General features: G+C 38.0%; 2 protein-coding genes and 3 pseudogenes across 10 annotated transcripts in view; 1 reads left to right on the plus strand and 4 right to left on the minus strand.

The window, feature by feature from the left end:
* LOC149050909 (uncharacterized) overlaps nucleotides 1-10,613 on the minus strand; it is a 45,438-nt gene extending 34,825 nt beyond the window's left edge. The window contains exons 1-9 of the mRNA XM_089197789.1: nucleotides 10,267-10,613; nucleotides 5,302-5,383; nucleotides 4,986-5,049; nucleotides 2,944-3,261; nucleotides 2,545-2,781; nucleotides 1,913-2,036; nucleotides 1,723-1,794; nucleotides 1,192-1,263; nucleotides 166-237 (exon numbers count right to left, since the gene is read on the minus strand). Of these exons, the coding sequence (XP_089053915.1) occupies nucleotides 166-237; nucleotides 1,192-1,263; nucleotides 1,723-1,794; nucleotides 1,913-2,036; nucleotides 2,545-2,781; nucleotides 2,944-3,261; nucleotides 4,986-5,049; nucleotides 5,302-5,383; nucleotides 10,267-10,613 (1,388 nt within the window). The remainder of the gene's footprint in view (nucleotides 1-165; nucleotides 238-1,191; nucleotides 1,264-1,722; nucleotides 1,795-1,912; nucleotides 2,037-2,544; nucleotides 2,782-2,943; nucleotides 3,262-4,985; nucleotides 5,050-5,301; nucleotides 5,384-10,266) is intronic.
* LOC149050895 (G protein-coupled receptor GRL101-like) overlaps nucleotides 1-23,510 on the minus strand; it is a 227,358-nt pseudogene that overhangs the window by 181,046 nt on the left and 22,802 nt on the right. The gene's annotated exons all lie outside the window — the stretch shown is intronic.
* The window catches only part of LOC149050902 (uncharacterized), a 182,267-nt gene that overhangs the window by 115,710 nt on the left and 43,047 nt on the right, over nucleotides 1-23,510 (plus strand). The gene's annotated exons all lie outside the window — the stretch shown is intronic.
* LOC149050912 (uncharacterized) lies at nucleotides 1,719-12,185 on the minus strand (annotated as a pseudogene).
* LOC149050913 (uncharacterized) lies at nucleotides 16,640-19,615 on the minus strand (annotated as a pseudogene).

The following is a 23,510-nucleotide window of genomic DNA, read 5'->3' on the forward strand; positions in this document are numbered from 1 at the left end:
GTACGCTCAGTTTTAGAAAAAAGGATAATTTTATTAACTCTATATGGAGCAAGGACTCAAAGAAAGAGCTCAATACCAGAGTCAAGGAGATTAAACTGTATTAAGGAGATTTTCAGATCATATCAAACACAATTTAAAATATAAACTTATCAATCTGTTACTTACAGGTAAAGCAACTCGGAATTGTTATTAAAGACTCCGGGTGGTAGCTCCTTGATTTGGTTTCCATTTAAATACCTAAGAAATGAACACAACTTAATTTAGGATCTCTCTTATTCATTGGTAATTATGATTCCTAGAGTAAGTAAAAGTTAAGCAATATTTTTTCTTTGTAGCCGTTTTCATTTCTGAGAAAAAGTCCATGAGATGACGGATAAATCGTATTTTTCTCACTATCTTTTTTTGTATCTTCGTTGAATGAAGAACTGAAAATGGGTAAAAACATCGTAAATAGTGCTATAGAGTCCCTTACCGAACAAAAATAAAGCACATTAATCAGCTCATAAAATTTTAACAGACCTAAATGGTTTGGAAAGTACATCTGTGGAAATAGAAATTAACTCTTAACTTCTTTCCAGACTCCTCTCCTTCTGAGGAAGACCCTGGGAGTTAAAGCGAAAGCTCTCGAGACCTTAGAAACCGGTCATCATTTATCCTCTGGGTGGGCGGGGGGCAGGGGGCAGAGAATTTTGTTTGTGTCATTATAAAATTCAACTGATCCCCCATAAGGCTATGCAATATTATTCTGATCCCGCCTGAGCCAATTTTGTGGCAGTCAATTTTGGTGGTCCTCCTTTAAACCTAATGGATGATGACTGATCCCACCCGGCTCCTTTGTTCCTCGAAGCTCTCAGTTTCCCTCGAGCGTCGTGCTCTGTCTGTGGACAATTATTTGGGCATATTTCGGATACTGGTGTGCCGAAGTATGATTTGGTTGTTAACGAGAGGGTCATCTCTGTTTTCTATTGAAGACTCCAGGTGGTGGCTGCTTCATCTGATTCTTTTCTACGCTCCTGAGAAAAGGTTGTTACTTAACTCTCAGATGAAAAAAGGAAAATACTTAGCTGACGGCCGTTGAACTTGTTATCTGTGGCAAAGGTTGACTGGCTGAATTAGTTGTACATATATCTGAACGTGGTTTTCTTGTAATTGGCCTGTGTAACATGGGAATATTTAAGGGTTGTAACTTACAGCATTCGCAGCTTGACCAACTGAGAAAATGAGTCATCTCGTAACTTCCTGATCTTGTTCTTGCGTAGCCATCTAAAGGAGTTGAAACTTTGTTTAGCCACCACACAAGAGAGTATCACTGCTGTGTTGGTAAAGAGAGGAAAGAGGCGGGAAGGGTGGGCGACGCTATACAGCTAAAGCGAGAAAATCTGCGAGGAGGATCACCTTCCGTATTCTCCCTGCCTCATTTTATCACAATGGCCGAACAGGATATCTGGCGTATGTAAATAGGACGAATACAAAAACAAACAAACAAACAATCAAAACTGCGTAGAGATAGCAAATGAAATTGTTGCATCTAGACCACCAACATCCTGTGATAGCCTTGTTTTGGTTACCTCCATCTATTCAACATTACCAATCAACAAACCAACCCCCCCTGTTTTACTGCCATGGCTCATAACTGACTACACCCACCAAGCGTCAGACATTAAGCAATACGTAACTCATTGCGCGTCATTATCAACATAAGCATATATATTGTCTACTCACAAGATGGCCAACTCGGTGTTGTTATCGAAGACTCCAGGTGGGAGCTCCTCTATTTGGTTGTCATCCAAATCCCTGAATGGGGGATTAATATCCTTGAGTAAAGTCGACCGTTTCAAGTTTGTGTATTCCTTTCCCCTCGCCCCCCATCCTCCCCCACCACTTATCAAAAAAAAGAAGAACTGATACTTACAATTTCTCCGTAGAAAAGGGCAAGTGACGTGGAACAGACTGTAAACGTTTTCTTTTACATTCAACGCGGGTAACGGCGCGCATAATTCCAACTGCCGTGGTACACCGGCAGGGATCTGGACACCCTAGAAAGAAAGGAAAAAGATATGCTTTTATCATCGTATCGTTTGATGAAAGTTAGTGAATACCTGTTTGTCCTGTTTGTCTATTTTGTCGGAAATGCTGCAAGAGTGCATTTGAGTCCTCTGAAAAAGCCTCAAAGTTCCTCATGAACACTCAATACTAAAGCGGGTAAGTTCCAAGAGAATCTGTGGTGCTGCGTCTGTCGCTCTGACGAAGGGCTAAAGCTCGAAACGTTAGCTTTTAAACTCTTCACGGTGGCCACTTTACGACATCAACTCAGTTGATAATACTAGATTACCCTGTAACAGTCAATAACAATCCAGTCTTAGGCAAGAGAATTTTATGCTGGATCAACAAAACTATTGTGTCAGCCTTTTAGGTGCGAAGACAGGTTAAAAAGCGTTAGGATTTGTTAATTTACTACCAATGTATAGAAACTCTGCAATTTGCGATATATTTCCCTCCTAGCCTTATTAGGTTAAGAATCACATTTTTATAACTAAAACTCACTCTCGATGACAAGACGGATTCGTTTCTTCTGTGTGTTCACCTCACAACTGTAATCGTCATTGTTTTCTCCAGTGATGTTCAGCTTATACTGTACACTTGTACTGTTCTGTACCTCAATACCGTTCTTTCTCCAAACAATGACCGGTGCCGGTGCTCCTTGTGCTGGACACCAAAGAGATGAGGAATGATTGAGAAGAACGAACTGAGTCTCGGCCACTTTATCAAGGTTGGGTTTGACTGGAAAAAAATAAAAAAATAATTGTTCTTCGCAATTACAAAAGCAGTTGAGTACAAGAAGCACTAGCTATTGCCATTTTTCTTTTATCAGAGGTGTAAAACTCCCAAAATGCACATTGTGTCTTTCAGTGGGTTAAAAAAATTCAGTTAGTCAATACTTGCCTGTTGCATTAGCTGTTTTGTTACTGTACGAACCGCTGAAACGGTAATTGAATGTATCTGATTTTCTCAACCACAAGCTCTGTCCACTGGATCGCACAACACCAGAAATGTTTCTCCCACAAAATACACCAAGAATACTGGAAGACTTGTTGTATCCATCGCGAACCTCAAGGTACATGTCATCAATGCATGGTGTTGGATTTGAAGTCTTCAAGGTGAAACTCAGTTCCACATAATGTCCTTTTGGAGCTTGCAAGAGGTGAGTTGCGTGAAACGATGGGACAACTCTCTGAGGGCGTACTTCCACTATTAATGCAACTGCTTGTAAAATCAAAAGAAAATGGGAGTACACTTCACCAATTCAATTGAAACAGAGCATCTCGAATGGAAGCTTGTTTTCAAAGACGTTTATGGAAATGCTTAACTTGAAATGACGTTTTTATTAAAAGCTTTATACGTTAGACACCGCGGAGACTGGTTATATGAAAACTATATGGAAGAGACATCACATAGTGCTGAGCAAAAGGGGAACAACAGATGAAACTGTATCAACAGTATCACACATTCAAAAGGATAAAGGAAGCTTTCGACTTAACCCTTCCCGAGTATACATAAATTTTAATCTAATATAGACCTCATTCGGCATGAAGTCTTTCTCAACTGAAACTCTTTCGACTGCTTAGCGTTCACCTCATTTCACTGGACGTGTGTGATTTAGACCGGTGAGAATTCAACAACAGAGAGCCTGCATTTTTTAAATTTCTCTCCGATTTTTGAGTAATGAAATACGCCTCCTTTACTTTTGGAATTGCCAATAGCTGATATGATTTGTGGTCTCTTTGACAGACGGCTCTGCTTAGGTCGATAACCAACCGCTCTTCGAGAAAGGAGGCAAAGCTCCTCTCTCAAATAGACCGCTGACCATGTAAACATTGCCTCCCTTTGTTCTCCACTTATCAGAAGCCAGTGCATGCTCAAATAACAAATCAATATTTGCAAGTTTCGAAATTTCCGAATTTTCTGTGGTTGAAGAAGAATTTCAAATAGCTTTGACCAAGTTTACGGTCAACATTCCGAGATTATTACATCTTATAGCGATTTTGAAATTGGCCAAGGGTGAATAGTGTTCGTAACTTAAGCGGATTACTCGCCGATGCTTTGAAACCTAACATGATCTGTAGATATTCAGAGATATCTAGACAGCATTGACGTCATTAACTTCCTTGTTTTGAATTTTAAGCACTCAAATTAAATATGCCGATTTCAGCATCGTGCATCGCGCAACTAACGAAAACAAAAATTGGTAGGAAGAAGATATCGCACAATAAATTCTCATCGCTATTAAAAAAAATTCTTTCCCTTAAATACATATTTCATCTTTCTTTTCGGTGTCCGGTTTGCTATCAAAATTTGTTGGCTGAAATTTTCCAATTAAGCGTCTTTTGGACAGGTTTTTGCCATAGGAAATGCAAATGACATAATTACGCGAGCTTGCATTCGGTGCCGAACGACGAAAAGTGAAAAGATTCTGAACACCGTTGATGAGGTTGGTTTTTTCTGTTTTCTTTTTTTTTAATATATATATAATTTTAGAGATGATTGTGACGTAGTACATGGTATTTGGAAATTGAACGAAGAAGAGCAATAACATATTTTGTTTTATCGAGCATATGCACTGGATAAATTACGTCACGAACATGGTCTGCAGCGCACGTAAACCAGCGATCAGACTCAAATGAGAGACGAAAATCAACTTCGGCGCTGTGTTGTCTCATAATTTCTCAGGGAACAGTAACTCTATTTTCGTAATGTCCCTTAGTGAGATTTCTCCACAACATGTCTCTCCCGTGCGCGTGTCGCTTGCTTTCTCCCGAGTTGACCTTTTTCGGGCCAGAATATTTGAGGAAAACGTGAGGTATTCTCATAAGAACGCATACTTTAAGTCTAAACGTAGCAATTTCCAATCCTTTGAAATAGGTTTAAATAAAAACATTTCAGTGGCTTTAATTGACACTCTATGAAATAAAGACAACAGTGCTTACAGAAAGCAATAATGAAACCCCAGAAAGTCCTTCTGGACACCATCTTCTTGTTTTCAGCAATTGGCTGAGGAGAAGTTTGAAGATTGAGTTGAGTTTAAATAATATAATCAAATAAAGTAAAATGATCGGGAATGTATTTAATTTATCTGGTAAAATCCCCTTGTATGTTCTTAGAATCTCACTGAAACTTCTCTGAGCCACATACTACACATTTGACAATAAGAACAATTTGAATGATTATAATATTATGAAATTATCCTTATGCCAGAAAAGAAGGGTTGTAAATAAATTATTTTTAAGTTTACTTCTCCCCTACCTTTGCAATTACATTTTCCCCAATGAGGTAATTCTTAAGGAGGTTTTTTCCTTCAGTTTTTCTTTCTTTTATTTCCGCTTCTCTGTATGAGCCAGAAAGAACGTGTCGCGGTAAACAGTTCACCGGATATAAAAACGCCAAAATGTTGTTATTGTTATAATCGCGGCGGAGAATGTCTAAATAAATATTAACAAGTAGTATGGAAAATATTAGGAATCAATGGAAAAATTTCTATTTTTCCCTTTTTAAGGTTGCGCAGTATTTGATGTCAGACCTGAGTAACTATGAATTTTTCATCGGCTCTTGAAGAACACTTATGTAGTAATTTATAATTGCAATGTTTACATATTGAGGTTGCAAAATACAAGTTTTTTTTTTTTTAACCCTTAACTGGGTTCTTTTGCTGTCAAATTTCACTGACGTCTGATCATATCTTTTCGTGTATCGACCTTTTAAGTATCAAAAAGAAGTAAATACCTGAAATATATTTCCGCTGCTCCCTCACTTCGATTCAGATCGAATGCCCTATAACAGCGATGAAGTCATATAAAGAAAGCCAGCTGCATACAGCTTTTTCAGATCATTATCTTAAAATAAAATTCTTATGAAAGAGTTTTCTATTAACCTCAAGTCGTTATGGACAACGTCCTCAAACATCCGTCCCATAACGTCTGCAATTATGCCTTCAGCCAGTTTTGCATTTCTATGAACATTTCAAGGCAAAAGGTCAACTCCGGGAGCGCACACAGAAAAGACACAAAAGCCAGTGCTTCAAAATAGTTCAAATACATCCGGCCCTCGGCGAAATAAATGCAAATGCTTCGGAACGCACTTTTCAGTATATTTCAATCTCGTGTTCCCTCTAAACAACACATCTTCGCCTCTTGGAAGATTTATGGAAGGGCTGAACATCACAAAAGAGAAATATTATACAAAGATGCATGTTTTGTCATCACCGTCAGAAAGTTTACGATGGGGAAAAGTGATTGAATGTTTAATTTATTTCGCCTACCTAGACTAACAGATACATGGGAAGTGCTAGAATGAGAACAGACGCCGTTGAATTATCATACATGGGTCCTAAAACTATGGTAAAACTGTCCGTAGACACGTCCAACCCAACGATTTGTCCAGATATCACAGGCCTCCTTAGTCTTGCTTAACTTCAAGAGACAACTCAGCTGCAAGAAATTGGCAACAAATCTAGCTGGATTAACATAATTCCACCAAATAAAGGCAATAGTTTTATGGGAAAAGTATCACTGAATTTACATTAACTTATAAGGGAATTGATCGCTCCTATATAAGAAATTGAGTTTAATCAATTACTAGCACCTTTCCTTCCTATGATGTAACATCAAACAGTATGGCAGCCTCCATTTGTAAGGAGTTACAAAATAAATTAATTCCAAGTTTATGTTATATATCAAGGTGAAGTTCTATGAGGTCAAAATATTTTCATCATAGTCAAAAGCCTGCGCAAATATGATTCTCCTAAAAGTAAATAGTCAATCTTTTGATGCGATCGTCCTTTCAAAAATGTTTCTTAGCCTTTCTATTTATGCCGCTAGTATTTGTGACCTTACCAAACTTTGCAAAGTTTGTAAAGAATATTTTGCAATAGAAGCTACATACCAATGTATGTATGTTAATGATTTAAAAAACGAGGATTTCCTACTTTATAACTTTCATCCTAGTTCTGAAGAATCACTGATATGTGCGTTTTATTTAAAAAGCAGTAATAATAATAACAATAAAAAGACACTAAAAAAGATATGTGCACCTTCCAAACAGATCCTGTTTAAGACTAAAGCTGTTTTAATAAATTCACTTTTAAGTATAATTTAGTCATCATTATGAAGTCTTTGATTTCTCAAATTTTTTTAATTTTAAATCCTTCTATTTGTTTGCAGTGGAACATCTTGATATCATTATGAATTGTTAATATTATTATTATTGTTATTATTACTCTATATTTTCATTAATATTATCACTGGTAGTTTGCTGAAGGCCTACACAAGCAACTTCTAAGATAAAAATCATGCTGGTCGAAGTTTAATCTCAAAATTTAATCCTGTCCCCAAAATGGTTGCCATCGCCAGCAGCGATTGTCTCCTTACTATTTTTGGTCAAAAATTCCAATAGCAATAAAAATCTGTCACAGTATTTTTTATTAAATGGGCGTAACCTTTATCACGATAGCGAGTTTCGTCAACCCAGTTTGTGTGATGACGATTGTTTACTGGAACATATTCATCGTTGCTTGTTCGCACGCGCGAAGAATTAACTCTCAATCGACGCAATGTGATCCCGTAGGATCGGGACACTCCAAACGAAGGTTGAAGCGAAAACTTAAGGGAGCAAAGACTTCTACCATCATAATGGGCGCCCACTCTCTCTGCTAGTGCCCGCTGTTTGTTTTCTATCTTGTGTACACCTACATGTCTTTACAGGTAACAAAGACATTTACAGCTATTGATCATGTTATTTTCTTTTTTCGATACTGTAATTCGCTCTTTAACCCTTTTATTTACAGTGATATCAACAGACAATTTCGAGCCGGCATTAAAAGATTTCTAAAAAGCATTTAATCAAATCGATATCAAGATTTTAATCAATACCAATCTTCGATCTGTTTTCGTCAGAATCCTACTCTGGCCATGTTGGAGGTTGTTTCTTGGAAAGTGGGGGGCTGCTACCTTACTTAAAAGCAATTTTCTGAGTCGAGAAAAAAAAAATTTAAAACAGCAATTTTTCGAGTGGCTCGACGTGTTTAACTGCACGAAAAAAGCAGACCTTAAAAAAAGCCGCGTAGAAATGTGCAGAGGTTTATCAGGCGCGTGCAGGAAAACTACTCTTCTCGTTGCCATTTTTCTTTAACTGTCTCGAAACATAGACGAGCCCTTTAAATCTTTTCCTGTTTTCTTCAATATTCACCAGTATATTTTTATGCTTTTCCCGTTGACGCGCAACTAGTGCTAAATTCTTTTAAAACAGAGATGTACCAGCTTCTTCTCTTGAGTTACAAATATGCTCATATTGTTACGGTTTGATGTTTTAATATGCTCTGAATCAAGGCTCGTATTTCAATGTAATCCTGGAGGATCTATCTAAAATAAAGAAATATATTTACACATCCCTTATGAATCGTTGAGTATTGATTTCTCTGTTTAATGCAAATGTCTCTTTTTTTCAGTGAGTTACTATTGACAGTATCTGAATTCAAAATTTATTTTTTTTCACCATTTTAGAGGCATATTTCGTGAAATTAAGCACAAAACAGTATCACTACGAAACTCTGTTTCATTTTGTTCTATTGTTTCAGTCAGTCTTCTAATAACAGTATATAAATGTTATTTTTTTACCATTCTAAAGGTATCATGCGTCGTGAAATTTCAAACGAACCGTGTCAATACGAAACTCTTTTTTTTTTAAATTTTTTGTTTCTGTCAGTTTTCTTATGACAGTATGCGAATGTAATATGCTTTTAAAAGGCATCATTTTACGTGAACTTTCAAACGAACCGTGTCACTAAGAAACTCATTTCTTTATTAATTTTTTTCTGTCAGTTTTCTGAAGACAGTATGTGAATGCAATATTTATGTTATCGCTGTTCCGAAGCAAAATATTTTTAAAAAATTCGATCCAAGCGCAAAGTGAAATTAGTAGAAAGTCTAATAGGTCACTGTTCCCTTTATCTGCAAACCAATTTTTTTTTTTTATTGTGGCACGATAAGTTACCTAATAAGACAGACCCCCAAATGTTATTCGTTCATGTATACTTTTGAACCAAACCTGATTTCACTTTCTTTCTGGAAATGATTAATATCATTCCACATTCTAATTTCTTAAAAGACAAACCGAACTTTTAAGGTAATCTTAAATTATCATTTCAGATAATGAGAAAAACCACGGTAACACGCGTGATTCTATTCACAACAGAATAGTGAAAAGTATTTTTAAAAAATCAGAACGGTAAAAGTAAGTAATTAATGAAAACATAAAAATTAAATAACGGAAACGCAGAAGAAAGATTTTGACAATTTATAGATGATCTTCCAATATGTAAATCATTGTGAGCCATTTATACAGCAACACAGACACGCAATGAAGGGGATTTGGAGCATTTGAAGAATAGTTGAGGAATAACAGATACCCAGACCATCCTCCATCCCTCCCCGCAATCTTTCTCAAAATAGCTTTTATTAAACATGAAGCTTGACTAAGTGTTTAATTTGAAGTGTGCTCTTTTGTGATCCACCAAATTAAAGGAAAAAATTATATATATATATGCTCACTAGTTTTTCTAGTTTGAGCACTCTGGCATGGCTTAGATGATCCCACATGCGTGAGATCACTTGGGGTGGCTATATGGCCTTACCTCCATCCTAGCATCAGCACTGCACTGATGAGGCCCAGAAGGCCGAAACAGTACTGTCTGCAGTTATATATATATATATATATATATATATATATATATATATATATATATATATATATGTGAGATCACTTGGGGTGGCTATATGGTCTTACCTCCATCCTAGAATCAGCACTGCACTGATGAGGCCCAGAAGGCCGAAACAGTACTGTCTGCAGTTAGTTATATATATATATATATATATATATATATATATATATATATATATATCGTTTACTTCCCATTTGAATTTTGTGACATTGGCATTAAATGTACTTCAGCTGCACAAAAAGCTGCTGACTTTTTATAGGGGATCTGAACCTACTTATGACACACTTGCAGAAGTGAGTATCTGCCCTGTGGTCAGCTACACATATTTCATCGTCTTTGCAGGGTGTATAAAACGTATACAACAGGACAACTTCGAATAAAGACTGTATTACAGAATAACAATATACAAGACAGCTTGCACGCATTCCTTTTCATTTTCCTTTTTAGAGTTTTCATCAAGAGTTCAAAGTTGAATTCGTGGGGGGTAAGAAACATACAAAAATCCACGTGACACTCTCGGTGTTGCAGTAAGATTCACTGTGTTACCATTGTCATTGTGAGACATAATCATGGTGGGGCCAGAGAGGACATATCCTAGTTTGGTGGCAAGAGCAACAGGTTCCCACAGTGCATCTCTCACTATGGTTCCTTCGACCAATGACCAATAATGATCAGCACCAATGAGAATACTGATAGGCAGATCTCCTCTACCACACCTTTCGGCTAAAGAGAGGCCGTGCAGATGTTCACAGCTAGACTGAGCGAGCTCTGTGGGTTGCTGGGTCAGGGGGCCATATATGACTGGTACCACATAGGCTTGTATGTAGACAATTGCATCACACATGGTTTTGATACCCACTTGAACAATTTCGCATGTTCGTATCCTGGCATCAGACTCACCAAAAGTTCTAATCAGAAGTGACTTTCTACCAATCACTGGTAACTTCAGTCTGTCTCAGTTAAGGTTCTTAGTTATGTAAGATCTCTGACTGTATGAGTCAAATACCAGGCGAACACTTAGGGAAGAAGTGTCATTATCTGGACGCACAACTTCAGCGGTTGCCGTCTGCAACAACACAGACCCTCTAGACTGATCCACATACATACTGGTAGATACACTGGCCACATTATCTTGATCTTGCCCACCCAGGGTTGATTGAGAATCACCACAAATTGCTACATGGTGAGCTCCTTGACATTTAAGACATTTCATATGAGCTTGACAGTTACGTGCCAAATGCCCTTGCTTGAGACAAAGGAAACACTTGCCTTTCTTTTTAAGAACTTCCTTTCTAGATTCAGTACTTGTGACAACATTACACTTAGACCTCTGATGGTTTTAATTGCAAAATGAACACCAAACACGAGAAGACTGCTTATCCTTAGAACTGTCAGTGTACAAAGCTGATGTAGAAAGTGGCAACTCCCCTCTCTGATTTGAGGATCTGAACTCTTTGTTGTTGACAAGACATTGTTCTCTCAGTTGCAGTTCCTTGTGAAATTCAACCAAAATATCTTTCAGATTCCATGTCTCCAATTCCAGATTGCGAGCGATAGCGATTCGAAATTCCTCCGGTAATTTCTGCATAACTATTAGTGTTAAGAAACAACCATACATCTCGGAAGAGATTTCCATACCTTCTAATCCACGAACATGAGATTCCACTGTGTCGTACAAGCTTCGGAGTTTCTTAACTTCGCCAATCGATTCCACCTTGAAGAGTTTGGTGAGCACTTCGATGTGGCTAGAGATCACCATCTGCCGATTTCCGAATCTTTGTTTCAGTAGATCAACCGCCTTTTCGTAGTTAGCACTCGTCAGGGCTAGACCAGCGACCGAACTTTGTGCAGTGCCAGTGAGAAGTGACTTCAGATAGTTGAATTTATCCACGGAAGACAGATTTGGGTTCTTGTGAACCGCAGACTCGAAAGATTCCCAGAAAGGATACCAATGCATGGGATTTCCGTGGAATTTCTTCAGCTCAAGCTTGGGTAACTTTGCATGAGTGAAAGCTTTCGAAACGTGACCTTGAGAAGTTCCCGCGCTTTCGGGAGAGACAGGTTGCACCACGGAAGGGGATTTCTGGCTCTTTCCCTTACTTTCTTGAGCTTCCAAAACAGATTCTAACTCTACAATACACTCCTAAATGGAGCTCATTAGCTCACAGCTCTCACAGACTTCGGTATCAATAACTTCAACGTCATCCACCAGATCCACAATTTCGCGGTCGAGCGATTGAAGCTCCAAATACTTCGTTTCAAGAGCGGTTGGAAGAAATTTCAGCCTTTTCACTTCGACGAGATTACCTTCAGCGATTAACCCTTTAGCATCTTCGATAGTTTTCTCGACAAACTTTCGACGACTGTCGCGAAATTTCCTCAGATTCTTCAATTTCTTCTTCCCCGACTGCGACATGTCACCCACGTGCTTCCAGCTCGCATTCACAACAATTTCATTCAAGACGTTCTTCAGAGCGGTAGAATCCCTGTTTTCGATTCCCGGGTCTTGGCACCAAATGTATAAAACGTATACAACAGGACAACTTCGAATAAAGACTGTATTCCAGAATAACAATATACAAGACAGCTTTCACGCATTCCTTTTCATTTTCCTTTTCAGAGTTTTCATAAAGAGTTCAAAGTTGAATTCGTGGGGGGTAAGAAACATACAAAAATCCACGTGACACTCTCGGTCCAGTTTTCAACACAGGGATACTTATCCTCGCAGGTGCCCTTGTGATGAGAAAACAAAACATCCATTTTACAGTTTTTTTCCCATATTTGATGCTCCTTAATGTCCCCGATGGAAACTCTTTATTGTGATTAATCAGATAAGGTAAATAAAAAAATAACTCTTAAAGTTAGATCTAGACTTAACAATTTTCGAAAATTCAATGAAGAGTCAGATATCAGCATTTTACGTAGACATCACTTCTGTTTAGATTTACTTTTTCGAAACGAAATCCTTTCTGTAGTTGAGACATTTTAAGCACACTTTTGGTGTTAATGCTAATTCACAGTTTAAGTCTTTTTCTCAGCGAGAGAATTTAAACAAGCAGTGTATGTTTTATCCTCCCTTGCTTAAGACTAGACGTTGAGAGCGTCAGCGCGAGCAAAATTGTCCAAAAGAATGCTGAGATCACATCATTTTCCGGTTTTTCCTCAATCAGCATTTCCATATCCGCCATTAAATCCAAGAACAGCCTAGTCAAAACCAATTAACGAATTCTCTAACTTCTGCTTTATTTAAGATAATGTTTTCAATTTAAGCATAACCGAACAATAAATCACGGCATTTGGGTTCCATCAAATTCTCTTCGTCTCAATCCTTATTTCAAAAGAAAGTTGTATTCTGCCCAAATGGAGTTTACGCTTCTTTTTTTCTTGGACTCGCCTCACGACCTTGCAATGTGATGATAACAACCGTGAAAGTGTTCTTATGGTAACCCTCAATGAGCGCAATCAAAATATCACCATAACATTTCGTCCTAATTCATTGTGTACGTAAATTAATCTAATAACCTCTTAGGGAATTCTTATAAATAAACCGTAGGCCTGGTGTTGTCATTAGAATTCCCACGCAATCGTAATTCGGACGAATTAACGGTCTGGTGAGATTTACCTGATTAGAACTGGTCTCATGGCGACCTCAATAACACTGACTTAAATTATTACTAATGTTTTGTCCTTTCGGAAAAAGTAAATTTGATTTGCAGCCCTCCTAAGAAACCTTGCTAAATAATTCATGCCTCTATCTCATTAGATTCGCCAAGTACGTATATCAATGTTTAATTTACGTCTTGTGATTTGGTATAGTTTTCCTTTTTAGCAGTGAAATCAGTGTAAGATCAGTTGTAGCCTGGGAACAGGCTTGTTGGTACATACCTCATAGGAGAACAGCATATCATTTATTAGATAATAAGCAGCGCCAGTGGGCATAATAAAGCGAATCCTGTGTTCTCATTGGGTACCCGAACGAGCCAGATGGCCCCATCTTGCCCGCTCGAGATTGCCCGCTTTGATTCCACGCAAGAAAAAAATTTATGTTTAGCGAACTTAAGTAGTTCGTAGTTTTTGGACAATGCCGCGTTGGAGTGTGAAAAGCGGTAGAAGGAAGTCAAAACAGAGAAAGCATAAACAATTCTTAGGAGTTTATTCGGTGCTCTAATTACAGTTGGCTTTTTTTCTTCGCTCTAATATTCTTGATTCGTGTTAAAGCGAATCATTTTCGCTACAAAGTAAAATCCTCTGTTGACCAAGCTTTTCCGGTCAAGATGGCTGGATAGTAGCCTCGTTCTTTTATTCGTAAACGCAAACCAAAAAATTTCGGCCAATATCTAGCCATCTTGACCTCACGCCTCGTCAAGCACGTATTTTTTATTTCATGTATATTAACTCGTCTATGAGCACATTCTAACACTTAACTAATATTGTGTCCAGAAGTTACAACTGTCTACGTTGTCTATAGTAGATGCAGCTATCGACAGTGGTCGACACTGTCCACAGTGATGAGATACAGTTATCTGCATTATAGACAATGGACACAGAAGATACAGCCATCTTCTTTGTCCACTGCGATCTGTGGGTAAATATTTGTTTTCCAAAAAATTAAACCGTCTGATAACATCCTATCAATTCACTAATTTTTTAATTTACCAGATTTAAAAATTGGGTTTACTTTGTTTTATGCATGGTGCAAGTAAATACATATCTAATATGTTTCAATAAAAATAAAGCGAATCTCGCCATTTTTGTAGGTGCAATCCACGAGATTTCTCATCTTTAACTGACCAACTGGCACCTTTTGTGTTTTCCTTTAGGATATAATCGAAAGAAAGTAATCGATAATGTACTCTTCACCATCCTGCGAAGTTTAATATACAAGAACTTACTTAGACAGTGCTCAGTTCTGTCGCCTCGTCCGTAAAACAGAGATCCTTGGGCGATTTACTCTTTTCTTTCGGTGCCAATGTCACCTCTAAATTTTCATAATCGCTGATGTTATGTCAATCATCAATCGACGTTTGAACCGTCTTACTCGAAGGACTTGATTCTGCACGCTGAAAGAGAGAGAGCCAAAAAATCAGCTTAAGTGGATGCAAACAAAGACATAGACATAAAAATATCAGTTAATCTTTTCAAGAAAAAGATTAAGAATTCAGAGTGAGAGATCCTAAAATTAGAGAATCTTGAAATAAGTTAAATCCATCTTGTGCAAATGCAGTATTCGAACTGTAACCGTCTCCATCTCTCGGCGCCAACATTTGATCACGTGACTTTAGTTGTGAAACCGCTGAGACTCAACAAGACTCGGGAGAATAGGAGAACCATTCATGCGTCAAATTCTCTGATGGGAAAATTAATTATCGTACCGACGAAGAACTCGTGTCATCTCTAGGTTCAGCGTTCATTGCAATCAATTTCTTGAGCTTCAGACGCTCCTTTATAATAGGAATGTAGTGCTTTGGTACGTCTGCATCTTGGGCGATGGCAAGGAGATCTTGACCATCGCAACCGTCCTTTTCTGCAAGATAAGATACGAACAAAGATCAATGGAGCGGTCAAATTTGTGTATGTAAAGTTGCAGTAAAATGCGTTGTTAAGAAATTTCTTTTGCTTACCTTTCCTTTCTTAAGTCTCATTCCATGCGACTGTAGCCAAGAAACAACCTCTTCAGTGATGAATTCGCTGCTATAATTTATTATTGTGTCCGACGCACGTGGTCTAGGTTCGACTAATGCCATCACAGGCAGCCCACGTTCACGTCTCGAGAAAAAGCCAACGATTAATTCGTTGTGTGACTCGGTGTTCAGTTAGGAGAGGAACCGTTGAAAATTTGAACACGTTATAAGGAAGGTATGGGGAACGAAATATGGTCGAAAAAAGAAAATTATTTTTATATTCTTTTTTTTTTCAAAAATTGCACCTCGTTGGGGCCAAATTGGTCAATCCTACTTGGCTCTTGGAAGGGCCAAATTGAGAAAAAGTTTCAAAGTAGAATTCATAGGGGCCAATTCAGATTTTGGAGGGGTCGAAATGGTACCTGTCCCACCCGTTTTGGCTCAAATAGTCTAAAACGAACCTTGATGGGCCAAACTGGCCCTCGAGAAATTGGGGCCAATTTGGCTTTTGGGGTCAATTTGGCTCTTTCCATTTTACAATGTATGCAATAAACACAAGCCAACCATATTAAAATCAAGCCAAAGTGCAAAAAGTGCCTGTAGCCAGTAAAAAAAAAAAAAATATATATATATATAAATGTAAGTAGGGGTTGAGTCTACCTTGGCATAAAGTGCTCCATGCTGCGGTAGCAGAGCTAAGTATACATAAGTTAAAGATTAAAGAGGACGTATCGATTCTCTGTGACTCTGAGTTTCGCGCCTTGTCAGACAGAACTTTGTTCAATGAAGAACATACCTCCTAAGTGGTGGCTAATTAATTCGCTAGTGTGATGATCTAATCTACATGTGAAATAAAGATTCTGTGGAGGTATTGTTGGCGGCTTGTGAAATTTGCTAAGTAAAACTTATTCTTGCGGCGGCATTTAAAAATGACTTCTGTTATTTTGTGTAATAAAGAGGGCTTCTTAGCTCGAACTAAATAGAGTTTTTCTGTTTATATAATGTTTTTCTAAAACTATAAGCTAAAACATTAGAAATGGAAGTAGAAGTTTAGCTCGTTCCTAGAAATTCCGCTTTACGCCAAAAAAAATGCTTAAATTATGCTCGATTCTCAAAATAATCTTACTTTGGTTTCAGAAAATGCTTTGTTTAATTTCAAGCAAAACGTAGAAACTCAGGCATCATGTGTATCAGCAACTGAGTAAAGTGAAAAGTGTTTAATTGTTTGTTTGTAAAACTTCTGATGCAGTCAAAACTTATTGTACAGTGACATGACGCTGGCTTGAAGGTAGTCAACAAGAGCACAATTTTGTTGCTCGTTGAAGGACGCCTTCAGTGTTGAAAATACTCTTTCTACCGTAGCAGACGATGGTTGGACAAGGAGAACTTGCTTAACTGCGAAAGCCCATCGAGGAAGTTGCTCCTCGTGTCCACACCCCCAATCGACTTTGAGCTCGGCTATGAGCTCGGCTTTGAGACCGTCGATGGTAGTATCACTATCCAGGAAAGAAAATACTCTCAGAGATTCGACTAATACATTTGTAGGCTAAAGCCACTGGATCCTAACGGGGCAGAATAGTCTGGCAGCCTTGAATGCTACCATTACGTCATAAAGATCGACATTGAACTTACTCAGAAACTACGTAATTGCCTGCTAAAAACAAAGCTTTGCACTCCGTTCAAGTGCTGTTAAGTTCTGACATGGGTCTTCCTCCGAAATTGCAGTTGCAATTGCACGGACGTTAGGGAAACAGGGAGCTTGACAAAATTGGGAAACGGCGCTTAGTTTCTCATAACAAGCAAAACCCAAAGGACCATTCCCTTCCAAAAAATACGTGGCTTCCACAAAATGTTCGCCAACGTCAATAGTAGCGGCAAGCTCAAGCTTCAAGTTCATTAGTCGCTCTGGGTCAGAAAGTATTGCTTGAAGTTGTGGCAGTAGCTGTGGGCAAACGTTTGCGTCCTTTGCCTCTTCTACGAAACTTGCAACATCTCCAAACTGCACCATCAACTGATGATACACCTCCCATCTGGTCTCGCTGTGTGATCTTGGTGTTTGACCTGTTAGATCCTTCCATAACAGCTTGGCTTTACAACTACGTCGAAACATTCTAATGCAAAGGCTTCCCAACTCTACCAGTGTTAGGACCATTAAATGGTTTCCCACGTTATCAAGTGTATGAGAGAAGCACAAGGTCCCTTGTCCCGCCAACTTGATCAGGCATTTCCAAGTTCTTGTTTAATCCGTCCAATTCCCTGTTTCAAAGCCGTGGAAACATACTGTCCTAGATGGGAGCTTCCAGTGAGTCGATGGCTTTTCTTCTCCAACATAGACCGTAGCATGTCTATTTTACCGATCGGGATACCCACCTTCAAAAACTCACCGACAACTTCGAGTCTGTAGGCCCTTTCTTCCACGGGCAACGTGCTATCTTTTGAACTTCATTCTCTTCTGAATACCTTGATTATGGTCTGGTCTTTCATTTCGACTTTTTCAACTTCTCTTTGCCGTTTTGACGCTTCTTGGACGAAATATGGATTTCAGAACACTTTTCTTGGAGGAAATGATTTCTCTACATCCACTGCAAAACCACTTTCTTCTCTGACAATCAAATTCTCGCCTGGGAACTGCTTAACTCGCTCATATAGCGGGACTTTCGTTGTATCACTGTTTCCTCTCCGCTTATAAATTTCCATTGGTTGATTCTAAAGATCGATCTCGAGCTATCGTTGAAGGGACTGGTCTATGTTCTCCCTCAGAATTTCCTTCTATGAGCTGCAAGTATATATCGAGGGGATGGCTTGGCACTGGCCGACGCCATCTTGTTTGTACATGCGCGTGAACGGCCTCTGAAAGTTAACCGCTGACCAGCAGCACTCAGTTCATACTTTTCTAAAACACAAAAGCAAATCATCACAATGCTTTTGAATTCTAAAATTTACCATTTAAACTCTTTTGAGTGCTGAAATCTAGATCAAAGTTATGCAAAATGCTAAGTAATGCTAGCAATTCTTTTTACAGACAAAGTGTGAAAAAATGCTTTTTTAACCACATAATGCCAAAAAAAATGCTAGGATAATCGGGAAGGGCCTAGTAATTATGGCTGCCATCTTTGATTTTCACTGCAGCGGAAGGCTGTGGAGAGATATGAAGTTGTACGTGGGGGGGGGGGGTGGGGGGTGGGCGACGGTAAAAAAGAACAAGAGAGGAGAGGTTAAGGTATCTCACCTCTCACCGGATGGGAAATTTAAAAGCTTTTGCAGGACCTGATAACTTATTACGGATCTTTTCTTCAGTATTTTAATTTTATTTTTCATTTGTTCTCCATATTCAAACTGAGGCCTTCTTCTAACTTAGATGGACGGATTTAAGCCAAAAAATAGCCAGATAGCAGATAGGCGGATCATAAAAACTCCATTATTCATGGAAGGCATGACATAATGAACAAAGGGGTCAAGTCATATCACTTAGTAATTTTAGACAGCACAAATAAACATTATGGAAAGACGCCGAGCCGCTTAATAAGAAAACCCGGTTTCACTTTCATGTTGATGTCGTTAATTGCAGAAAGTGACTTTGTTGTTGTGTTTTAAATGAAACTATCGACGCCTGCTGCTATAATTCCAAGAGCTCTCAAAACGGTAAGTTAAAAAGTTGATATTTTAGATTTCAGTCACATATATTCCATGCTCAGAAGCGGAAAGTAACGCATTTACGGCGAAACTATTCCGCAATGGCATCGCTTTGATGATTACTGCAGCTAATTTTAAATTATCTCTGGATTTCAAAGCTGGTAAAGTTCATTTCGGCATGATACACATCAAATAAACGATTTCCTTTTAAAAGAAGCAAACTTAACGAATTGTTATTCAATGATAGGGCTCATGTTTTCGAATACTTGCTGTTTCAGCAATCATCTACTGTAGGAAGCAAGAGGTATTTACTAACTCATTCAATGAAGGAACAGAGTCTTCCGCCAAAACAGAGGTAAACAAGGACACAGGAGACACATTCATTCAGGTATACGATTAGGTTGTGATTTATGATTTCATGATTGCTCAGTTCAATTAGATGCATGCAAAGAATATCAATGTAGAGAGCCGAAAAATATAATGTATGTGCATAACTCCGTACAGCGTCATTAAGCAAGTGCAATGAATAAGACAAACTTCTTCCGTTGTTATCCATCTTGAAGACAGTATCCCTTCCTCGAAGTACACTCATTTTAAATTTCTTTTGTTTTTTGGACGCCGTTCGCCTCTATAAACAGATTATGCGTGCAGACAAGTAAGAGAACATATTTTCGCGCCAGATTTTGCCTACTGCCTATTTTGTCACAAAAGTAAAGTAGTTCAAAGGGCATAACAAAAGCGAGACTCTAAAAAGAATCAACGAACAAAAGATACAAATAAAAATTTCAAATAAACAAGAAGGATAATTATAACTCCAACCATACCTGAAATTTCTCAGGTGTAAATGAATCTTAATTCTTGTCACTAATTCTTGTCACAGCAGTATTATTTCGAAGGTTCCTACTAAATTTATAGTTTTTGCCCCTGTAATATGAAAGGAGATGAATCCTTCCAATTCCAAGAACATAACGTTTTGATTATTAAATTAATCAGTTAGGTTTCTTTAGTCTTGTCAACAAATACCGGACAAGCTCAACCCTGAAATCAAGCACCACGAGGCTAAAATTATCCTATGATGGATTCAAACATTTAAACTCCTAATAGAAGGTTTGCGATTCTAAGCTCATTTTGAATCCCCGTCTGTGCCTTTTTGAAGGCACAAAAATAGGCACCGATGCTTAATGTCACGAGATGAATAAACCCATCTGGGAAACAAAAATTGATTTCACTTTCATGTTGCTTTTTGAGTTCAAACAAAAGCTTGTAAACAACAAAACACAGGTCGAGCTGCGACGAATAAAAAAGAATTCAAAGTTAACAACTCAGATGATTGAATGTAGTTTTCCATGGACTTTGAAAATTGTTCATAACTAAGTAATTCTTTCCAATTAGAACAAAAGATTGATTTTTGGCGATCAGGGACAAATGCTGTCTGTTCTGTCGCTTTTTGTCGCTTAAAAAAATATATAAAGCTCCTCGCAATGCATATGAAGAAATCAGTCGAACGGATGACGAAGAGTAGTCAGTAAAACATTGAACAAAAAAGTGCACAGGTCACGAACATTAGTAAGCAAAATTCGTATAAATTCATCTTTTCTAAAGACGCGCGTGATGTTCAGTAAAATCTTATCAAACGATGACAGGTATATTTTTTATCTGCCTCAGGCTACTTTGGACGCTGGATGTGAAATTTAGAAACTTTAAAAGGATCCGATGAGTCATCATTGATCTTTCTCTATTATTTTCAAACGGATGGCCGTATTTGAGCCAAAAATAGCCCAGATTGGTCGATCATAGAAACTCCTTTACTAATGGAACAGTACGTGCTGCACTGAATGCTTCACTGACATTCACGACAAAAGGGTCAAGTCATATCATTTACTAAGCTTAGACAGCACAAATAAACATTATGTCAAGAAGCCGCGCCGCTTCGTAAGAAAACCCGGTTTCACTTTCTTGTTGATGCCGTTGATTGCGAAATGTGACTTTATTGTTGCTTTTAAATAAATATGTCGACGCCTGCGTTTTTAATAAACTAAAACGTAAATCGCTATTTAATGATTGGGTTTATATTTGAATGATTTAATATACATACTTGCTGTTTCAGTATTCATTTACTGAAGAAAGCATAAGGCGCTTACTAGTTGATTGAACCAAGGAACAGAGTGTTCGGTCGAAACAAAGATAAACAAGGACACAAGAGACACATTCAATCAGGTATTTGATTGGGTTGTGATTCATGATTTCATGATTGCTTAGTTTAATTAGCTGCTTGCAAAGAGTGTCAATGGAGAGGGCCGTAAGTATGATGTACGCGCTTGACTCCGTATAGCGTCATTAGGCAAGTGCAATTAATAAGGTAAACTTCTTTCGTTGTTATCCATCCTGAACAGAGTTACGAGTTGTCGTATTTTGTTTTGTCTAAGTAAACCTTAATTCTTTTCATTAGTTCTTGTAACAGCAGCATTATTTCGAAGGTTCTGACTAAATTTACTGCTTTTGCCCCTGTAATATGTAAGGAAATAAATCCTTGCACATTCAAGAACATAATATTTTGATTATGAAATCAATCAATCGTGTTTCTTGAATGTTATCAACAAATACCGGAAAAGCTCAACCGTGAAACCAAGCACCATGAGGCTAAAATTCTATTGCTGAAATCCATTCAAACATTCAAAATCCTAATGAAAGATTTACAATTTCTTAGGTCATTTTGATTCTCCTTCTGTGCCTATTTAGAGGAACAAAAATAGGCACTGATGCTTGCTGTTCGAGATGACTAAAACCTTCTGGGAACCAAAAATTGTTTTCTCTTTCGTGTTGCTATTTGAGTTCAAATTACAGCTTCCGAGTAAACAACAAAACAGGTCGAAATGCTACGAATAAAGAAGAAATCAAAGTTAACAAATCAGATGATTGAATGTGGTTTTTCCACGGACTTTGAAAATTGTTCATACTAAGTAAGTAGTTCCAATTAGAGTGAAAGATTGATTGTCATCGACCAGGGACAAATGTGTTTGTTCTGTCGTTTTCTGTCGCTAAAAAAAAAAAAACCAAAGAACCTCGCAATGGAAATAAAGAAATCCGTAGAACAGATATCGAGGAGTAGTCAGTAAAAAAGTAAAAAACTCCTTTAATTTATCGTTTTTTGCATCGCTTCCCGGTTGAAAAGCACATTGTGCTTCTGTCAAATCTGTTAAAATTGAGAGTTATTTCTGATCCATGGAATATAACAGTGGATCTTTAAAGGAACCTGCTTTCAAACAAGGTCGCTCAAGGACAGGAAACTCGAGCTCAACTGATGACAGCTAAGTTGAAGGATCTTATTTGTTATCAACTTTAGGCAGTTTTGACATCGCGAAATACTAAAAGAAAAAAAAAACTGAAATAAATGCTAAACAAAATAATAGTAAAATCAGAATTCAAGAAATGTTCCTCGCTACTGTTACCACGCTGAACAGGAGTGATTAACCCACAGGCATACGAAACTGATAAAGAATTAGGAAGAAAAAAAAACAGCGAAACTAAACAAAACAAGCAAACAGAAAAAAAACAAATACCTACTATGCCTAAACCTATCGATGTTCGTGACTTTTTGGCCACAAGTCACGACAATAACAAAAAAACTTATTAAAGCACACAAACCTCTTACATCATGAGCTGCCCTGAGGCCAGCATTTTGATGCATTTATTCTCTTGTGGTTAGTAAAGCTGGATTTCAATTCGTCCGAAACGTGTGTTGACGGCAAAAGAAAGTTTTCTTTTTCTCTACCTACAGCAATATTCGTATAAATTCACCTTTTCTTAATACGTACGTGATGTTCAGTAAAATCTTATTAAATGAGATGTGTATTCCTCATCTGTGGCTTCGGTAGTTTTAAGAGGAAAAAACCAAGAACCAACTCGGAACCGCTCTTTATATATTTTGTGCCTCTAGAAAAGTCGAACTTCGTGGAAGGCTTTTGACAAATTTATTTGATGCAGTTAATGGACATTGTAGTGTATTGCGTTACATAATGTCACAGCGTCACTACTGTAAGTAACTTCCAATAATGTCGTAAATCCAGTCATAAGTTACGAGTATTGTACGCTAAATATATTATCTTGATTATTGAATAAAATACAATTGAATTAGAGGAATGAAAGTGTTCACCTGACTTATGAGCACTCTACAAACTGGCGACGAGGATTCTCCAGAACTCACAGAAGAAAACGAAGACATAGAAGTGGTAGAAACTCCTCTACGAATGGAACGGTCCATGCTTGAATCCCCATTACCGTTCAATGTAGACGCAGCCGATTTGTATTGCGAGAGGAGGAATCGGGTTAATACGTTTGACCTTTATGTCCTTGCCTCTGAACTAACGAAGAAGGACGACCTTTTCCAACGAGCGACTCTTTTGTACTGCCTCGGTCCCGCAGTTCAAATTATTTTTAACACTCTGCCCGGCGGTCATGAAACGCTGGACGAAACCAAGGAAGCATTG

Source organism: Pocillopora damicornis, chromosome 2 (genome assembly GCF_964200805.1).
Source record: "Pocillopora damicornis chromosome 2, jaPocDami1.2, whole genome shotgun sequence".
Taxonomy (NCBI): Eukaryota; Metazoa; Cnidaria; class Anthozoa; order Scleractinia; family Pocilloporidae; genus Pocillopora; species Pocillopora damicornis.